General features: G+C 43.6%; 1 protein-coding gene across 2 annotated transcripts in view; it reads right to left on the bottom strand.

The window, feature by feature from the left end:
• LOC132870360 (RNA binding protein fox-1 homolog 3-like) overlaps positions 1-11,782 on the bottom strand; it is a 91,866-nt gene extending 80,084 nt beyond the window's left edge. For both annotated transcript variants that reach the window (XM_060903998.1, XM_060903999.1), the window contains exon 1: positions 11,573-11,782. In XM_060903998.1, the coding sequence (XP_060759981.1) occupies positions 11,573-11,782 (210 nt within the window). The remainder of the gene's footprint in view (positions 1-11,572) is intronic.
• Positions 11,783-19,802: the final 8,020 nt, after the last annotated feature.

Genomic DNA, 19,802 nt, shown 5'->3' with positions numbered 1-19,802 from the left:
TGACATGCTCTTCCTTGGCATAAACCTGCACTGCTGTTCACAGATTGCTACCTCTCTTCTCAGTCTCGTCTCCAATGCCCTTTCCCATAACTTTATGGTGTGGCTTATCAATTTTATCCCACTGTAATTATTGCAGCTCTGTACATCTGTTAGGGCTTTGCTGGGATTCGAACCTGGTTCGCTGGTGTGATAATCCAGCAAACCCCCACTAGGCCACCAGGGGGATGACTCAAATGCAGAGGCGTGAGGTGGAAGTAGAAAAGTATCAAAAGGTTTATTTACAATATATACAGTCCAAACGAAAATAATCCAAAACGCTCAGAAGATGAAGGGAAAAATAAGAAATATCCAAAGTACAAAACAAAAGCCAAAAAAACAGAAAAGAAAAGGCAAAAATACAAACCCTCAGAAGATTCAAAAACACAGTAAATACTAGGTCCAAAAAGAAAAGCAAAGTGTAAAACCAAAAAGACAAGGAACACGGTACAGAGGAAACTGGAGCTAAACATAACAGCACAAAGACTCAGTGACAAGAGGACTGAACTCAGGGGTATAAATACACAAACTAATTAAGGACAGGGTGGGGCAGGAAACAGGCAATAAGACAAAAACAAAACACAGAACACAGTGGTGACCTCTAGAGGCCAAAACAAACATGACCAGAAAAGGAAATAACAGCGGCCTCTAGAGGCCAAAACAGTCCCAGTCCTAACAGGACCCCCCCCCCCGGAGCATCTCCTGACGTTCCCAGGACGATCAGAATGGGCCAAATGGAAGTCCCGACAAAGTTCTTTGTCTAGTATGTCCCGAGCTGGGACCCAGCAGCGCTCCTCAGGGCCATAGCCCTCCCAGTCTACAAGATATTGGAGACCCCGCAAACCCGGCGGGAGTCCAGCAGGCGGCGCACGGTGAAAACAGTCTGACCCTGGAAGATGTGGGGGGGTGGGGGGTTCCTAGGGGCAGGGGCATACGTAGACGTCAGTACGGGCCACAACAGGGAAACATGGAATGTGGGGTAAATCCTTAGTGTACATGGTAACTGGAGCCGGTAGGAGACAGGGTTAACTCTGCATACAACCTTGAAGGGGCCAATGTAGTGAGGAGCAAGCTTGCGGTTCTCCACCCGTAGCGGAAGGTCCTTGGTGGACAGCCCAACCTGCTGCCCAGGGCGGAAAGTGTGGGCAGGTCTCCTATGGCAGTTGGCCTGAGTCTGGTTGGTACTGGAGGTCTGGATGAGTGTCCTCCTGACCTTGCTCCAGGTCTTGCGACACCGTCTCACGTATTGGTTGACCGAGGGCATGACCTGGTACTCGTAGTGGCCTGATGGGGTGTTAAAGGCAGTCTTCCACTCGTCTCCCTGTCGGATATGGACGAGATGGTATGCGTTCCGTAAGTCCAACTTGGTGAAGATGGTGGCGCCTTGGAGCAGGTCGAATGCTGTGGACATCAGTGGAAGGGGAGAGCAGTTGCGCACGGTGATCTTGTTCAGGCCCCTATAATCAATACATGGCCGGAGCCCCCCATCCTTCTTGCCGACAAAGAAGAAGCCGACACCAGCAGGTGAGGTGGAGGGTCGAATGAACCCAGAGGCCAAGGCCTCCTTGATGTACTCCTCCATGGCCTTGCATTCTGGCTGAGAGAGGGAAAACAGTCTGCCACGAGGAGGGGTAGTCCCAGGGAGCAAGTCGATGGCACAGTCGTAGGCACGGTGCGGAGGGAGAATGGTAGCCCTGCTCTTACTGAAAACTTCCTTGAGATCCCAGTACTCTGTGGGAACTTGAGATAACTCGGTGAGATCGGGAGGCTCGGCAGGAGACACAGGAGAGCTAGAGAGCAGACAAGAGGCATAGCAAGCAGGACCCCACTCCACAACCTGGCTAGTGACCCAGTCTATACGAGGGTTGTGGCGGGTAAGCCAAGGAAGACCTAGAATAACTGGGAACTCAGGTGAAGGAATCAGGTGCAGGGATATTTCTTCCTTGTGACCTTGAGACTGGAGGAAGACTGGAGAAGTAACTTGGGTGACTCTTCCATCACCTAACTGTTACGTGTTATGCCTCCTGTGTCTGTATGTGTGCATGTTTCTCCTTCTTTGTGTGTGTCTCTCTCTCTCCTCAGGTGTAGCAGCTTGTGTTGGCTCCTCCTCCTTTCACCTGTTTTCACTTGAGGAAGGCCTATATAAACCTGTGCTTCCACCTGTTAGAGAGGAGAGAGGGTTTTGGGGTTTTTGCACGCTCGTCTTGCCATTTCGCATTTGTCTGCTTGGTTGAGGGTTGGCTCCTGGGACTGCCACCCTCCTTGTTGGACTTTGCATTCCGTTTTTTCTATCACCTTTTGTTAAGCACTTTTGTAAATAAATTTCACCCTTTTTACGTTGTCTTGTGTTTTGGGTTTATGTAACCACCCCTTTTTTTTTTTTGATTGTTCATGCCTCCCTAGAGCATGTAACAATTGGGGGCTCATCTTGAACCCAAATTTCCACTTGGGCGCTCGTACTTAATAAGCTGCTCTTATTCGGAAACTCTAGTGAGGTAGTGTGCTCCAGCTGGATTTCTGGAATTCTTCCATCGGAGCACTATTTTTGCTTTCTTTGATTTCTGTTTTGGAGGTTACCCCGGGGGGAGGTATGCTGCAAGGAGGTGGATCACGTTGATGCATCTCCTATGCGTTAAGCATTTAAAGCCGCCTTCAATCGGTACGCCTCTGAAGACTAGTCGAGGCTAGTTATTTTTTTTTATGGGGTAGGTAAGTAGGACTAGGGTTTCCGCAGTCGTGCCTTGGCTGTTTAAGGGTGGTTGGGTAAATTCGCACTAGTGGTTTTGGTCTTGTTTTATTCGTTTCATTTTGCATATTTGTTTTTTTTCAGTTGGTGGTGACGGCCCTGTTAGTATTATTATTTTTGTAGATTTAATTTCGGAATATTGTAAAGAGTTTGTTGTGTCGTAATTTCGTGGTTCTTTGTTCTGATTTGAAACCATGTCTTCATTAGAAGAATTTCGTGACAATCCTTCAAGGGATGTTTTATTAAAATGTACAAAAGATCAGCTGTTGGAAATTGCGGACCATTATTCCGTGCACGTCAGTAGTGACGACAAAATATTAAAAGACACGTTATTTTCGGCTGTGGAAAAGGCATTAATCGAGCAAGGTGTTTTTATTAAAGGTTCTAGTGCCCCTCCCTCTCCATTACGAACATTTGGTACACCTGGTTCTCAGTTGCGTGGGGGAAGTTTAGAAAAGTTTCATGCCGACTGTGAGGCGCGCGCTCTTAAAAAACTCGAGCTTGATAATAAAGTCCAACTCAGACAACTGGAAGTTGATCGTGAGTTGGACCTTAAAAAGTTGGAACAGGAGGTTGTGGAGAAAGAAAGACAAAGAGAGTTTCAATGCCAGAGAGAACAAGCGGAGCGTGAGTTCCTATTGGAAAAGCTTCGATTAGAGTTGGCTGCAAGGCAGCCCAGAGCTCCGCTAGTTCCTCCTCCTACCTCTCCTCCACACTCTGTTCAGTCGTCTCCTGTACGGCCTGTGCAGGTGACTCTACCTGCTGGTAGTTCTCAAGCTGCCGTTGTTTCTCCCCCTACTCCTCGACGTGAATTTGCTTTTGATGTAACCAGAAATATTCGAATGGTACCAATCTTTAGTGAAGCCGAAGTCGAAAAATATTTCGCACACTTTGAAAGCGTTGCAACAACATTACAATGGCCTTCTGCTGTGTGGACACTGTTGCTGCAGTGCGTGTTGACTGGAAAGGCTAAAGACATTTATTCTGCTCTAACTGTTGATCAGAGTTCGCGATTGTTAAAACTGCAATTTTGCGCGCCTACGAACTAGTCCCAGAGGCATATAGACAGAAATTTCGTGGTTTAAAAAAATTAGACAACTTGACGTTCGTGGAGTTTGCAAGAGAAAAGGAGAACTCGTTTAATCGCTGGCGTTCGTCCTTGCAAATCCAGACTAAAGATCAGCTTTGTGAGATGATTCTATTGGAGGAATTGGCACAGGCCGCTGTCTGTGCTGATGAATATACGTTGACACATAAGTCTGTTTTTAACTCCTCCCATCGCGTTCAATCTCAGCCTTCTAGTCCGAAGCGAGTCTTTAGACGATTTGACAGTGGTAATGGAAATACTGCCAGCAAGACCTCGCCTACGACTGAAACGTGTGAGTGTTTCTATTGCCACGAGTCTGGCCATCTTATTGCCGTGTGTCCTGTGTTGCAAAAACGAAAACGGTCTCCACAGACGCAGCCAAAAAGCTGTGGCTTTGTGCATGTCCAGAGTGCAGATGACGCTACCTGTTCTCTGTATGATCCGTTTATTTTAAAGGGATTGGTCTCTCTCACTGGTCGGGAGGGAGATCAGATCCCAATTAGAGTTTTGCGAGATACTGGTGCCGCCCAGTCCTTTATTTGTGACTCCATGTTTCCTTTTTCTGACCTCACGTATTGTGGCTCCAATGTCTTGGTTCAGGGAATTGAGCTGGGAATTACGTCTGTTCCATTGCATAATGTGCATATTGTTCATGATTTAGTGTCGGGTCCTGTCAAAGTGGGCATCCGCTCCAAACTTCCTGTGAAGGATGTTGATTTTATTTTGGGGAATGATTTAGCGGGTGGGAAAGTGCTACTTCCTGAGGTGACCGCTAGTCCATCGATTCTGTCTGATTGTGATTCTGATCAAAGCCTTGCTCAGGTGTTTCCAGCTTGTGTCGTTACTCGAGCTCAGGCTCGGAAATATGGTGAGGCTGTTGATCTGTCTGATACGTTCATGTCGGATGGTTTACTTGAGTCTTCTTCCAGCAGCCAATCAGTGACTGTTGTGTCTGAGCTGCTCCCAACTCCTGTGGAGGGTGACTTGTCGCTCTCTGTGGATAAGGAGTTAATTAAGCTGGAGCAGGCGAAAGACCCTAATTTGGCCAAGTGCCGGGATGCTGCTGTTAGCAAGAATGATTTGGATAGCATGTCTGTTGGTTTTTATTGGGAAGATGGTCTGCTAAAACGAAAGTGGATTCCATCACATCTTGCAGACGGAGATTTTGATTCTGTCCACCAGTTAGTTGTTCCTGCAAAATATCGGTTACATGTGTTGACACTCGGACATGATCACGACTTTGCAGGCCATTTAGGTGTAACAAAGACGTATAATCGTGTTTTGCGTTACTTCTTTTGGCCTGGTATGAAGGCTGATGCTGTTAAACATTGTTGCTCATGTTATAAGTGTCAGGTTGTTGGAAAGCCTAATCAGTGCATTTCCCCAGCGCCACTTTGCCCAATTCCAGTTATTGGCGAACCTTTTGAACGGGTAATTTTAGATTGTGTTGGACCTTTGCCCAAGACCAAGTCTGGGAACAAGTTTTTTTTAACCATAATGTGTGCTGCCACTCGGTATCCCAAGGCTTTCCCCTTGCATTCGTTGAAGGCCAAGCCCATTGTAAAGGCCCTTCTGCGATTTTTCTCTACGTTTGGTCTCCCAAAAGTAATTCAGACTGACCAAGGTTCTAATTTCCTCTCTCGTTTATTCAAACAGGTGCTGCATGAGCTGTCTATCAAGCACGCAGTATCTAGTGCATATCACCCAGAGTCCCAGGGCGCGCTAGAAAGATTCCATCAAACTTTAAAGTCAATGCTGCGCACTTATTGCTTCGAGTCTGAGAAAGAATGGGATGAGGGAGTTCCTTTGCTTTTGTTCGCTGCTCGTGAAACGACACAAGAATCTCTTGGTTTCAGTCCAGCAGACCTTGTGTTTGGTCATACAGTTCGCGGTCCTCCGAAATTGCTCAAAGAAAATTGGGAATCGGAAGAGTCTAACAAGAAGTGTAACATTCTTGACTACGTGAGTTCATTTCGAGAACGACTGCACAGAGCTTGCGAGTGCGCTCGGGAGGCTTTGTCCTCTGCGCAGAGTAAAATGAAAAAACGCTTTGATCGCAAGGCTGTGCAGCGCTCTTTTGTTAAAGGGGATAAAGTGTTGGTTTTACTGTCCGTGCTTGGTTCGTCACTGTCCGCCAAATTCTTTGGTCCTTATGAGATTGACAGAAAACTCAGTGAAACTGATTATGTGGTAAAAATGCCTGACAGAGGGCGGAAAACGCATGTGTGTCACATCAATATGTTGAAACCTTATGTGACACGAGAAGGTGAGAGCAGTGATTCTCCGGTAACTGTCGCAACAGTGTCAGCAGTAGCGCCTCTTCCTCTGCTTGAAGAGGATGGCCTTAATTTCAGCGATGTGCTGGTGTTTTGCGCTCGTTTTAAAAATTCTGAGATTTTGAAAGACTTGCCTTCATTTTTGTCTTATTTGCCTGTGTCTTATGCAACTGACATGCAACATCTTATTTTACAGTTTCCTGAGTTGTTCTCTGATGTGCCGTCTTTAACAAATGTGCTGAGCCATGACATTGACACGCAAGGCCATGCGCCGATTAAGCAACATCCGTATCGGGTAAATCCATCTAAACGTGCAATCATGAAGTCTGAAGTGGCCTATTTAATTGAACATGGTTTAGCTCAGCCAAGTTTTAGTGCGTGGAGTTCGCCCTGTCTTTTAGTCCCAAAGTCGGATGGTACATATCGTTTTTGCACGGACTATAGGAAGGTCAATGCCGTCACCAAGTCCGATTCATTTCCATTACCACGTATGGAAGACTGTGTTGATAGGGTGGGTTTGGCTTCGTTTGTCACCAAATTAGACCTTTTGAAGGGGTACTGGCAAGTACCGCTGACACCCAGAGCTGCTGAAATTTCTGCCTTTGTTACATCAGACAGTTTCCTGCAGTATTCTGTAATGGCATTTGGTTTAAAGAATGCACCCTCTACCTTCCAGCGTTTGATGAATAAAGTGCTTGCTGGAGTTTCTAATTGTGAAGCATATTTGGATGATGTCATCATTCATTCATCGTCATGGGCTGAACATTTGGAAGATGTTCGTATCGTCTTTGCGTGGTTGAGGGATGCGTCTCTAACCTTGAATCTTGCCAAGTGCGAGTTCGGGAAGGCTACCATCACCTATTTGGGGAAACAAGTTGGCCAGGGTCAAGTTCGCCCTCTAGAGGCCAAGGTGTTGGCTATTGTACAGTTTCCCATACCAACCACGAGAAGGGAGCTGCGCAGGTTTTTGGGCATGGCAGGCTACTACCGTGGTTTCTGCCGAAATTTTTCTGATGTCGTTCTTCCTCTGACAAATTTGTTAAAACATGGTTGTGACTTTGATTGGTCTCAGGATTGTGAGTTGGCATTTAAAAATGCAAAGGCTTTGTTGTGTAGTGCGCCAGTATTGGCTGCTCCCAATTTCCAGCTGCCTTTCAAACTGGAGGTTGACGCCAGTGCCACAGATGCTGGAGGAAGATTTGAATGGAATTGATCACCCCATTTCGTATTTTTCAAAGAAGTTTTCTAAACACCAACTTCATTATAGCACAATCGAAAAAGAAGCTCTAGCTCTGTTGCTTGCTTTACAACATTTTGAGGTGTATGTTGGGTCAACCACAGTTCCTTTGATTGTTTTTACTGACCATAATCCTCTTGTTTTTCTATCCAGGATGCGGAACACAAACCAGAGACTGATGCGTTGGTCTCTGTATTTACAAGGTTTCAACCTGGATATCCAGTATAAGAAGGTCAAGGATAATGTCTTGGCAGATGCTTTGTCCCGCATTTAGTGTGGATTTGTAGTGTCAGTGTTTATTCTAGTACCATATAATGGTAGTGCTGTGTGAACTATATGGCAGTCTTTTGTTCAACCTATAGTAGGTTGAACTTTTGGTGGTGGGGGTGTTATGTGTTACGCCTCCTGTATCTGTATGTGTGCATGTTTCTCCTTCTTTGTGTGTGTCTCTCTCTCTCCTCAGGTGTAGCAGCTTGTGTTGGCTCCTCCTCCTTTCACCTGTTTTCACTTGAGGAAGGCCTATATAAACCTGTGCTTCCACCTGTTAGAGAGGAGAGAGGGTTTTGGGGTTTTTGCACGCTCGTCTTGCCATTTCGCGTTTGTCTGCTTGGTTGAGGGTTGGCTCCTGGGACTGCCACCCTCCTTGTTGGACTTTGCATTCTGTTTTTTCTATCACCTTTTGTTAAGCACTTTTGTAAATAAATTTCACCCTTTTTACATTGTCTTGTGTTTTGGGTTTATGTCACCACCCCTTTTTTTTTTTTGATTGTTCATGCCTCCCTAGAGCATGTAACACTAACGCTTGGCCATCGAGGGCAGACACAGACAGTGGGACTTCAAGAGGCACAGTCGGGACATTGATACTTTGGGTGAAGTGGATATCCATAAAGTTTCCAGCCACCCCTGAGTCTAACAAGGCTTGACAAGAGTGGACGGACTCACCCCAGGAGATGGAGACCGGGATGTAGATTCCTTGGCCAGGGAGTCCGGGAGAGAGGGTAGGCCCCGTCACAACCCTCCCTCAGCTGGATGGGGCGGTCCTTTTCCCAAGAGCTCGGGACATGATGCTCGGAAGTGACCAGGCTTGCCACAGTAGATGCAGCACTTGTCCCTCCTTCTGCGCTCCCTCTCGGCTACAGAGAGATGAGTACGGCCAACTTGCATGGGCTCTGGACAGTCACTGGAGGAGGTAGATGGGCTCCAGGTAGAGGCAGGGAGGCTGGGGAGGCTCAGGACTTGGCGGCGTTCTCTCATCCTGTTGTCAAGGCGAGTAGAATGTGAGATCAGTGTTTTGAGGTCACTTGGGCATCCGATAGAAGCCAGACCATCTTTGATGGGGTCAGACAGACCATGGTGGAAGGCTGGCCCCAGGGCAGTCTCGTTCCATCCACTTACTGCTGCAAGAGTCCGGAACGAGATGGCGTAGTCTGCAACGCTTCCCTCCTGTCGGAGAGACATGAGCTTCCTGGCTGCATCTTTACTGATATCTGCCTGATCGAAGACCCAAAGCATCTCCTCCGTAAATAGCTTGAAGTCAGAACACTCGGGTCCCTGTCTTTGCCAGATGGCCATTGCCCAAGCTCGTGCCTTACCAGCTAACAAGGTTATCACAAAGGCAATCTTGCAGCAATCCATAGTGTAGGTGGTAGGCTGGAGCTCAAAGGTGAGTTGGCACTGGGTAAGGAACTCCCAGCACTCACCGTGCTTGCCGTCATACCTCTGTGGTGCAGGAAGGCTGGGTTCGCGAGGTGAAGGAGACAGCGTGGTGGGAGGCACTGGAGCAGGAGCCAGATCAGGATGAGGAAATGCAGGCAGAGGTGTCAGCTGTGCCAGGGTTTTCTGAAGCTGAAGCAGTTCCTCGTGGTGAGCAAGGGCCTCACGTTGGCTGGTGAGCGTACGTCCATGAGCGCTCCGAAGCGTGTCAAAGCTGCCATAATTCCCTGAAGGTTGGCTGGGTAGACAGTTGAAACAGCCTCTGCTGAGTCAGTCATGACGGAGTCTTTCTGTTAGGGTTTTGCTGGGATTCGAACCTGGTTCACTGGTGTGATAATCCAGCAAACCCCCACTAGGCCACCAGGGGGATGACTCAAATGCAGAGGCGTGAGGCGGAAGTAGAAAAGTATCAAATGGTTTATTTACAATATATACAGTCCAAACGAAAATAATCCAAAACGCTCAGAAGATGAAGGGAAAAATAAGAAATATCCAAAGTACAAAACAAAAGCCAAAAAAACAGAAAAGAAAAGGCAAAAATACAAACCCTCAGAAGATCCAAAAACAGTAAATACTAGGTCCAAAAAGAAAAGCAAAGTGCAAAACCAAAAAGACAAGGAACACGGTATAGAGGAAACTGGAGCTAAACATAACAGCACAAAGACTCCGTGACAAGAGGACTGAACTCAGGGGTATAAATACACAAACTAATTAAAGACAGGGTGGGGCAGAAAACAGGCAATAAGACAAAAACAAAACACAGAACACAGTGGTGACCTCTAGAGGCCAAAACAAACATGACCAGAAAAGGAAATAACAGCGGCCTCTAGAGGCCCAAACAGTCCCAGTCCAAACAACATCTCCCTTATTCTTGTATATTGGGACTAGCACACTCTTTCTCCATTCATTCGGCATTTTCTTATTCTCTAAGATCTTATTAAACAATCTCGTTAGGAACTCCACAGCTGTCTCACCCAAACATCTCCAAGCTCCAATCGGGATACCATCTGGTCTGACTGTTTTCCCAGTCTTCATTCTTTTCATGGCTGCCCTCACCTCATTCTTACTAACCAACTCTGCTTCCTGATTTGCTGTCTCCAGTGAATCTGCCCTTTTCTCTCTTGGATTCTCTTCATTTAATAAATCCTCAAAGTACTCTTTCCACCTTCTTCATACACTCTCTTTGTTTGTCAGCACATTTCCATTTACATCTTTCATCACTCTTACCTGTTGTACATCCCTCATGTCCCTGTTTCTCTGCCTAGCTAGTCTGTACAGGTCTTTCTCTCCTTCTTTGGTCTCCAGTCTTTCGTACAACTCCTGGTATGCATCTGCTTTTGCCTTCACTACCACTCTTTTTGCCTTCTGTCTCATTTCTCTGTATAACTGCCTGCTTTCCTCATCTCTCTGATCATCCCAATTCTTCTTTGCTAGCCTTTTCTCTTTTATAATTTCCTGCACTTCTTTGTTCCACCACCATGTCTCCTTGTCTTCCTTCCTCCTTCCCGATGACCCCCCAGCACCTTTCTTGCTGCCTCTCTTACTAGTATAGCAAGAATTTCAGTGAACTATTAGGGGAAGCCAGAAAACTATTGGCTTCCCCTAATAGTTCACTGACATTCAAGATAAGGTGGAATCAAGTGTGGCTTCTACTGGGTTGGAATGAAAATCTGCACCCACTTGCACCAGCCTTTTGCAGGTAAGATCTGAGATTGCTTCCATAATCTGGATAGGCCATATGCAGGGGTTTGTAAATGAGACCGTCAATGATGGTGTAGCTCACTCCAGCCCTGTCTAGTCCAGAAGGAACAATCTAAAGTGGGCCACCTTGCGCAATAAATGTTGCAACCTTTATATATACACTATATACAAGCTATATATAGAAACTATAGCCACCCTAGGAATACTGACCTCTTTGCCAGAAAGAATCCAAAACGGCGAGGAACTGACTGCAATTTTTGTTGAACTGCTCATTAAGGCTTAATTAGTCCATAACCTCATTAATAATTGTAATTAAGCAAATCTTGGTGGAAGTTATGTGCACTCTAGGTACACCTACCTTCATGCCAGAAAGAATCAAAATTGGTGAAGAATTGATGGAAAAGAAACGATTTGTGTGGAAACTGCTCATTAGGGATTGATTAATTACTCCATAACTTCATTATTAATTGCAATTATGCAAATCTGGGTAGAAGCTATATGCACCCCAGGCAGACCTACTGTCCTGCAAAAAAGAATAAAAATCAGTGAAGAATTGAGAGAGAAGAAGCAATTTCCATGAAATGTGGATGACGAATGATGGACAGATGACAGACAACACATGATGGCATAAACTCATCACCTGTCAGCCAGATGAGCTAATAAATATTGAAGAAAATCATGAAGTTTCAAGAAAACCACAGACACTGAATCTCGCTCAAGAAACCAATGACTTCTGGTTAACTATCAGTTTCTTTCCTTATTGCCTCATTACTCACTGTGTTGGTGGTAATGGTAGTTGTGTTGCTGTCACTGTTTGCAGGGTCACTGTGTGTCTGTGTGGGCGTGTAGATAGTCAGGGTGTGTTCAGGTACTCGGCTCTGTCCTGTATAATCCTGTGTGGGAAGGGCATGGGGTGTAGTGAAGTCTCCAGGGATTCCATTCTGTGGGGGAGGAGGAAACTGTGCTGGGGAGTAGGACTGAGCCATCGCGTCCACCGGATTGGTTGCCTCTTGGTTACCCTGGAAACAGAATGAAAAATAATCAAATGACTACTAGGTTGGAGTATTGGTCTGATGTAATAGTGCAAGAAAAAAATGAGAAAACAAGTCCAATGGTGTCTATTCAGAAGTAGAGTTTATAGATGTTTGGGAGGCTTACAGTCATTTGGGTTATTCAAGGTTTGTCAAGTCACGAAGAAATAATGAAGCCAATTGGTTGGATGGTGAAACATCTTAATATATCTAGACTGCTACATTTCTCACAAAATTCTCTTTGGTCTCAGACTGTTCAAAGAGCACAACAAAAAGTAACTTGGAGAGATGGTTTTCAAACTTGGCTCGGCTAAGGCGTCCCTAAAGCAGCGATGTCCCATGCTTTAAAAGAAAGCAGTGATCTGAGCAAATCTCACTGACAATTAGCAAAAGCCTTGATCAGAAGTTAAAAAAAAACAGTTTCTGAAGAAGAGCAGTGCTCAATGGATTTACACCATAGGGAATCTCATTAGCTTTTCGGAGAGCTTTTAGATGAGATTACCTCACTGACTCTCCAAGTGTTGGCTTTGATTCTTCTGAGATTGTTTGATCATCTGAACAGCTGTTCTACTGTGAAATGGACTTCTGATGCAATGTCTACTGTGTCTTCTCCTCCTCTATCCTTGTGATCTTGCTCTCCTTTCTCTTTCCTTCTCTCTCTCTCTCTCTCTCTCTCTCTCTCTCGACCATATCCATACCATACAGTGGTGCTTGAAAGTTTGTGAACCCTTTAGAATGTTCTATATTTCTGCATAAATATGACCTAAAACATCATCAGATTTTCACACAAGTCCTAAAAGTAGATAAAGAGAACCCAGTTAAGCAAATGAGACAAAAATATTATACTTGGTAATTTATTTATTGAGGAAAATAATCCAATATTACATATCTGTGAGTGGCAAAAGTAAGTGAACCTTTGCTTTCAGTATCTGGTGTGACCCCCTTGTACAGCAATAACTGCAACTAAACGTTTGCGGTAACTGTTGATCAGTCCTGCACACCGGCTTGGAGGAATTTTAGCCCATTCCTCCATACAGAACAGCTTCAACTCTGGGATGTTGGAGGGTTTCCTCACATGAACTGCTCGCTTCAGGTCCTTCCACAACATTTCAATTGGATTAAGGTCAGGACTTTGACTTGGCCGTTCCAAAACATTAACTTTATTCTTCTTTAACCATTCTTTGGTAGAACGACTTGTGTGCTTAGGGTCGTTGTCTTGCTGCATGACCCACCTTCTCTTGAGATTCAGTTCATGGACAGATGTCCTGACATTTTCCTTTAGAATTCGCTGGTATAATTCAGAATTCATTGTTCCATCAATGATGGCAAGCCGTCCTGGCCCAGATGCAGCAAAACAGGCCCAAACCATGATACAACCACCACCATGTTTCACAGATGGGATAAGGTTCTTATTCTGGAATGCAGTGTTTTCCTTTCTCCAAACATAACGCTTCTCATTTAAACCAAAAAGTTCTATTTTGGTCTCATCCGTCCACAAAACATTTTTCCAATAGCCTTCTGGCTTGTCCACGTGATCTTTAGCAAACTGCAGACGAGCAGCAATGTTCTTTTTGGAGAGCAGTGGCTTTCTCCTTTCAACCCTGCCATGCACACAATTGTTGTTCAGTGTTCTCCTGATGGTGGACTCATGGACATTAACATTAGCCAATGTGAGAGAGGCCTTCAGTTGCTTAGAAGTTACCCTGGGGTCCTTTGTGACCTCTCCGACTGTTACACGCCTTGCTCTTGGAGTGATCTTTGTTGGTCGACCACTCCTGGGGAGGGTAACAATGGTGTTGAATTGCCTCCATTTGTACAAAATCTGTCTGACTGTGGATTGTTGGAGTCCAAACTCTTTAGAGATGGTTTTGTAACCTTTTCCAGCCTGATGAGCATCAACAACACTTTTTCTGAGCTCCTCAGAAATCTCCTTTGTTCGTGCCATGATACACTTCCACAAATATGTATTGTGAGGATCAGACTTTGATAGATCCCTGTTCTTTAAATAAAACAGGGTGCCCACTCACACCTGATTGTCATCCCATTGATTGAAAACACCTGACTCTAATTTCACCTTCAAATGAACTGCTAATCCCAGAAGTTCACATGCTTTTGCCACTCACAGATATGTAATATTGGATCATTTTCCTCAATAAATAAACGGCCAAGTATAATATTTTTGTCCCATTTGTTTAACTGGGTTCTCTTTATCTACTTTTAGGACTTGTGTGAAAATCTGATGATGTTTTAGGTCATATTTATGCAGAAATATAGAAAATTCTAAAGGGTTCACAAACTTTCAAGCACCACTGTATATTGGCATTAGATGATGGATGATATACTCGCCCTGTGTTTCCTACCCCTGGGTTGAGGAAGCAAGTGAAGAACATGGCATGATAGGAAGTGGGGCAAAATGTGAACACTGTACATGACTTGTGATACTGAAATAATGGATGTTTTCCAGTGATGGACATCATGAAGTCAGGCAAGGGCCAATACAGGAAACAATACAATATCGTTCCAGCACACACACACAGAGCCCGGAGATACTGCATGTCAATGGAGCAATAACTCCACACTACGGGGATACACATGAGCCCCTAACAGCCCTTGAATAAATGGCAGGGTGGTGAGACACTATCACCACACAATCTAATAACACCTTCCATGCATCTCTTAAATCTAATTTCCAGATCCACATTGGCCGAGACGGACGTGTAATTCTTTCAAGCAGCTCACAGCTGGTGAAGAACAAGAACACATACAATAAATAGATAAAGTGGCCTCCATTTCCTTCCGGAGAGAGTGTGGGGGGAGGCACAATGGTGAGAAGGGCGGGAGGGATAAATGCATTTGATTTCTCTTCTCTTCATCACATTTGTTGCTGATTCCTGTCTCCTTCCTGGAAGTGTTGATGTTGAGAAGACCAACTCATTAACCCATGAGATTTGTTAGCAATTTGATGTACTTGTATACAGGAATTTTGTCACGTATTCAAGTAAACCAATTTTTGAATTTTATTAGTGATTAGTTAAAAAAAAGGAATCAGAAGGAAGTGGTGGTTAACTCAGTCAAAAATAATACAGTGGGACCTCTGTGTCCACTGACTTTGTAAGTGCAGTTCAGTTATCCACGGGTTTACTCCAATCTGAAAATATTAAGCAGAAACGTCAGAATTCCATTCCTTCGAGAGAGTTACCACATCCACATAACTTTTATTTTGTTATAACTGTTTTATTTTATTATTAGCTACTGTTGTTGATTTTCAATCCGCATGTTAGATTTGGCAGTTTTACGCCAGATGCCCTTCCTGATGCAACCCTCTCCATTTATTTGGGCTTGGGACTGGCACCAAGAGTACGCTTATGCATCCCCAGTGGCTGGATTTTCAAAGATCTGCTTTGAGTCCTTTCTTGTTTGCCATAGTGATGGATAGCTTGATGGATGAAGTGAGGCAAGAGTCACCATGGAACATGATGTTTGCAGATGATATTGTGATATGTGGTGAAAGTAGAAAGGAGGTTGAGCTGGGTTTGGAGAGATGGAGGTATGCATTGGAACGAAGAGGAATAAAGGTGAGCAGGAGCAAAACAGAATACATGTGCATCAATGAGAATGGGGATGAGAGTGTAGTGAAGATGCAAGGAGTAGACATAAAGAAAGTTGGTGAATTCAAGTACCTGGGGTCAACTGTGCAGGAAAATGGGGGCTGCGATAGTGAGGTGAGAAAGATAGTGCAGGCAGGGTGGAGCAGTTGGAGAAGGATTTTGGGAGTTATTTGTGATAGGAAAGTCCCAGCAAAAGTGAAAGGTAAGATGTATAAGACAGTAGTGAGACCAGCTGTGATGCATGGATTGGAGACTGTACCCTTAAAGAAGAGACAGGAGGCACAGTTGGAGGTGGTGGAGATGAGGATGTTAAGGTTTATGATGGGAGTGACAAGGTTGGACAGGATAAGGAACAAGCACATCAGAGGGACAGCACATGTGGAGAGCTTGGGAATTAAGCTAAGAGAAATGAGACTGAGATGGTATGAGCACATCCTGAGAAGAGATGCAGAGCATGCTGGAAGGAGAATGTTGAGGATGGAGCTGCCAGGCACACGAAAATGAGGAAGGCCAAAGAGGAGATACATGGATGTGGTGAGAGAGGACATGAAAGTGGCAGGTGTGGTAGAGAAGAATGCGGAAAACAGGGAGCAATGGAGACGAAAGATCCGCTGTGGCGACCCCTAATCGGGAGTAGCCAAAAGAAGAAGAAGCTACTGTTGTTGATGTTATACATGGTGTAATTTCTAAATTAAACTTTATGTACACGAAAAACAAGCTTTATATGTGATTCGTTGCTATCTGCGGTTTAGGCCATCCCCATTAGATCTTAAACGTATCCCTTACGGATACGGTGCTCCCGCTCTAATTCGAAAACCAAATCACTAACAAACTGAGGTAAGGCATTTTTGTGAGACCCTAAAGTACCAAAACTAATGTTTTTATCATGTTATAACATGCATTAGAAATACACATGTTCTCAAATCCATACCATATTTTATTTTTGTTTCACAATGATGAACCAGGGCTCAACATTAACTTCTTAATCAACTTATCCAGTCGGACAAGCAGCAGGATTTCTCACTTGTCTTGACCATAACCTTTTTATTCCCATGTATTTACTAGTTCAAAAAAAAAGGAACGTAATTAACAAAGTTTATCAAAAAGCAGGTATAGTTATGATAATCATTATGCTTTAATGATTTATAATTTTTCAATGAAACTCAAAATTTAACTTTAACAACAAACAAAAATTATCCAAAGCCCCATTTTGAGCATGTGTTGTTCTAACCCATTACCTGATCTCAGTGGCGGCTCCTGAATTTTTTTTCGGGGGGGGGCAATTTTCCCCCGTTATGTCTACACGGACCATAAATGTCCACAGGACTGAAGTAAATTGACCTAGGTAGCAAATCAATTGGCCGAACTTGTTTTTGCCTGGTAAATTCAGATATCAATATAGACAGTATTATAGACAGATATAGACAGATATAGACAGATATCAATATAGACAGTCTCTCCACTAGGTGGCAACACTGAACAAGTTAAAGGTGGCAAACTAAGGTAGCCTAGTAAACTAGACCCACCCACCTACCGGCCAAAAATATTTTTGCCTACGAGTGGCAAATATTCACATTTAGTCTGGCTTGCCAGGCTAAAACTAAGGAAGATTCATTGTGAAGCCTTCAAAGCAAAACATTTGGCATCACAATCAATTAATATTACATTACTCATTTATTTTATCATATTTTTCCAGTATTCTATAATAAGTAGACACAAATTCTTAATTATAAACATATTCTAATTTCTTCATTCTAAAGAATGCAATTAAAGTGGCAGGATATAAATCCAAAACAAGTGTTTATTTAAGTTTTGAAAAAGATGAAGAAAAGCATAACCATCAAACAAACATGTGCAGCTTAATTGTGTTTTTTTAATATGGAATTGCACCATTTTAACAACAAATAATAATTCTAAATAAATTCTGCAGTTTTTTCCCCAAGAATTCCTCCAGAAAACCATGCCTTAAAAGGAAATTTAAAGTATTACAAGCATGTCAATGAACACAAAAGGCTTTAGTTATTTAGCTATATACACACAAGGTTACACAAGGTTTTGTAGTCAGTGCAACTTGGCTTAACAAGTTGGAAAAAAGGTAAGGTGCTGCTGGCTCCAATGAACACATATACTGTACAATATATAAAAACTGAAAATATGCTTAATTTACACCAAGTCAGAGAGAACTTGAGGCTACTGAAATATTCCAAGCATGGCAATGTTAAACTGCTATTGGTAAAACAAAAACATGGCAATGTTAAACTGCCATTGGTAAAACAACTGCCATTGGTAACACACACACACACACACACACACACAAAAAAAACCCTTTTGCCTAGTAAATTCAAATATCAGATATCACTGTACCGTCTGCTGTGCTACTTCCAGGGTGGAAGAGAATGCAAGGGTAGCAAAAAAGAGCATTGACTACATCACAGCCAGCTAGCCAAGTTTTCCGGTGGTACCAGTTCTTGTTAAAACCTCTTGAGTAGGTCTTCTCCCCCTTTGTAGATACTTGCTTGATGTTTAAATTCAGTCTAGGAGGTCCTAGCTGTTTGATTGCCATTTCTCCTCATTGGTACAACGACTAAAGGGAACTCCTTTCAGAGACGCTATCGTATTGTTGCACTCAACACTCGCCATCTTCTTCATAGAATGTTCACACATTTCCCGCACAACAGGCGTATGATGTAAGCACGCTGCTTGTGCTAGCACATAAAACCTAATAGAAAATGCACTGGGAGCATGATTTTCGAAAAAAACGTACGTACCATTACTGTCAATGGGAGATTTTGGGGCAAATCTGAACCTGACAGAAATTGTACCAAAAGGGCATGGCTACACCAGGCACAACCTTAGCCTGATTGGACAATGACATTACTGTTGCCATGGTAGTAGGAGTAGATAAAAAAAAAAAAATCTCCCTCCCTGTTTGGGAGTGCGTCGCCCAAATCGCCCCTATTAACAAGCCGCCAGTGCCTGATCTGCAGTTTTAAGAGTTAGACTCACCCAAATTCAAAGCTTCTGGAGGAAATAAAGTTAAGTCTTGATTAATTCAGGAAATCTTGAAGTGTAAATTAATTTAAAGAATGAATGAATAAATAAATAAATAAATAAATAAATAAATTCTTCAGCTTCCCTGGAATTTCGTAAACAGTAACATGGCCAGATCACTGAGGGGATTGAACTAGCTTTGTTGGAACTTTATTGACGCAACTCTTGAATAATTACTATAAAAAATTGTGATTTACAACAAATATTCAACTTGTCCTGTCAGACAAGTAAATGGAGATTTGACTTGTCCGGACCAAACATTTGGCTGTCCCAGACAGTCGGAAACATCAAACCCTGTCAGGGCCGTGCAAAGACCTTTGGAGGGGCAGGGGCTCAACATTCAAAAAAGGGCACTTGGAACAAATTTTTCACACAAGTTAACTTTATTCAAAACTAAATTTCAATTGCAACTGAACATTGTGTGTGTGTGTGTGTGTGTGTGTGTGTGTGTGTGTGTGTGTGTGTGTGTGAGTGAGATCCATCTAAATGCTGCAGTATTCTTCAAAGCAGCAGTCTTCAGTTTGCCATGTTCTTGAAAATGTCTATGACAACACTGTATTCAATATGGATATCTTTCTCAATTGCCAGCAGAAGAAGGTCTGACAGCCTAGAATATGTTGTGGACGTCGTCATTCAGCCTTAAGTTTTCAAAGCTGCTAGAATATGTTATTAACGCCATCGTTCAAACTAAAGTTTCCGAATCTGCCACGTTAATGAAATGGATGGAGCAAATGGTTTAAATATAGCCTAGGCGGCTTCATTAAATGATAAACAACCCTACGCATTTACTGTTGTGTTCTAAGCTGCACAATATTGCATGTTCAGATAAGAAATGAAAGGAGACTTTCAGTGTGACCTTACCATGCCGTTCCTCGCACTGTCTCCCACTGTCAACCGCCTGCATGCGCTTTCTGCACAGAGGTTCACTGAATGCATGACGTCACGGATTGATGCCCGCATTTACATAGAAAAACGTTATTTTATAAATCTATAATTTCGTATATTATTGTCAAATTGTAGAGAATATTGATGTTGGAGCTAACTTATCTTTTACAAATATTTAAAAAAAACAACAACAACAAAACAGTCCCTATGAAAAGGGCACTTTGGACAGCAAACAGAAAAGGGGCAGGGGCTAGAGCACCTGTAGCACCGGTTCATTGCACGTGGGTGAACCCTGTGAACATTTTATTCATTCATACCACACTGTGGCAGTAAAGAAAAAATCAAACAGGCTTATATTCAATCAGAACATGCCTGCTAAGAAACTTACTCTTCCACCTTTCCTGTTTTCGCTCTCCATCAACTTCTTTTTT

The sequence above is a fragment of the Neoarius graeffei genome, chromosome 22 (assembly GCF_027579695.1).
Source record: "Neoarius graeffei isolate fNeoGra1 chromosome 22, fNeoGra1.pri, whole genome shotgun sequence".
In the NCBI taxonomy this organism is placed as follows: domain Eukaryota; kingdom Metazoa; phylum Chordata; class Actinopteri; order Siluriformes; family Ariidae; genus Neoarius; species Neoarius graeffei.
The sequence above is the reverse complement of the archived record's forward strand: the minus strand, read 5'-3'. Positions and strand labels throughout refer to the sequence as shown.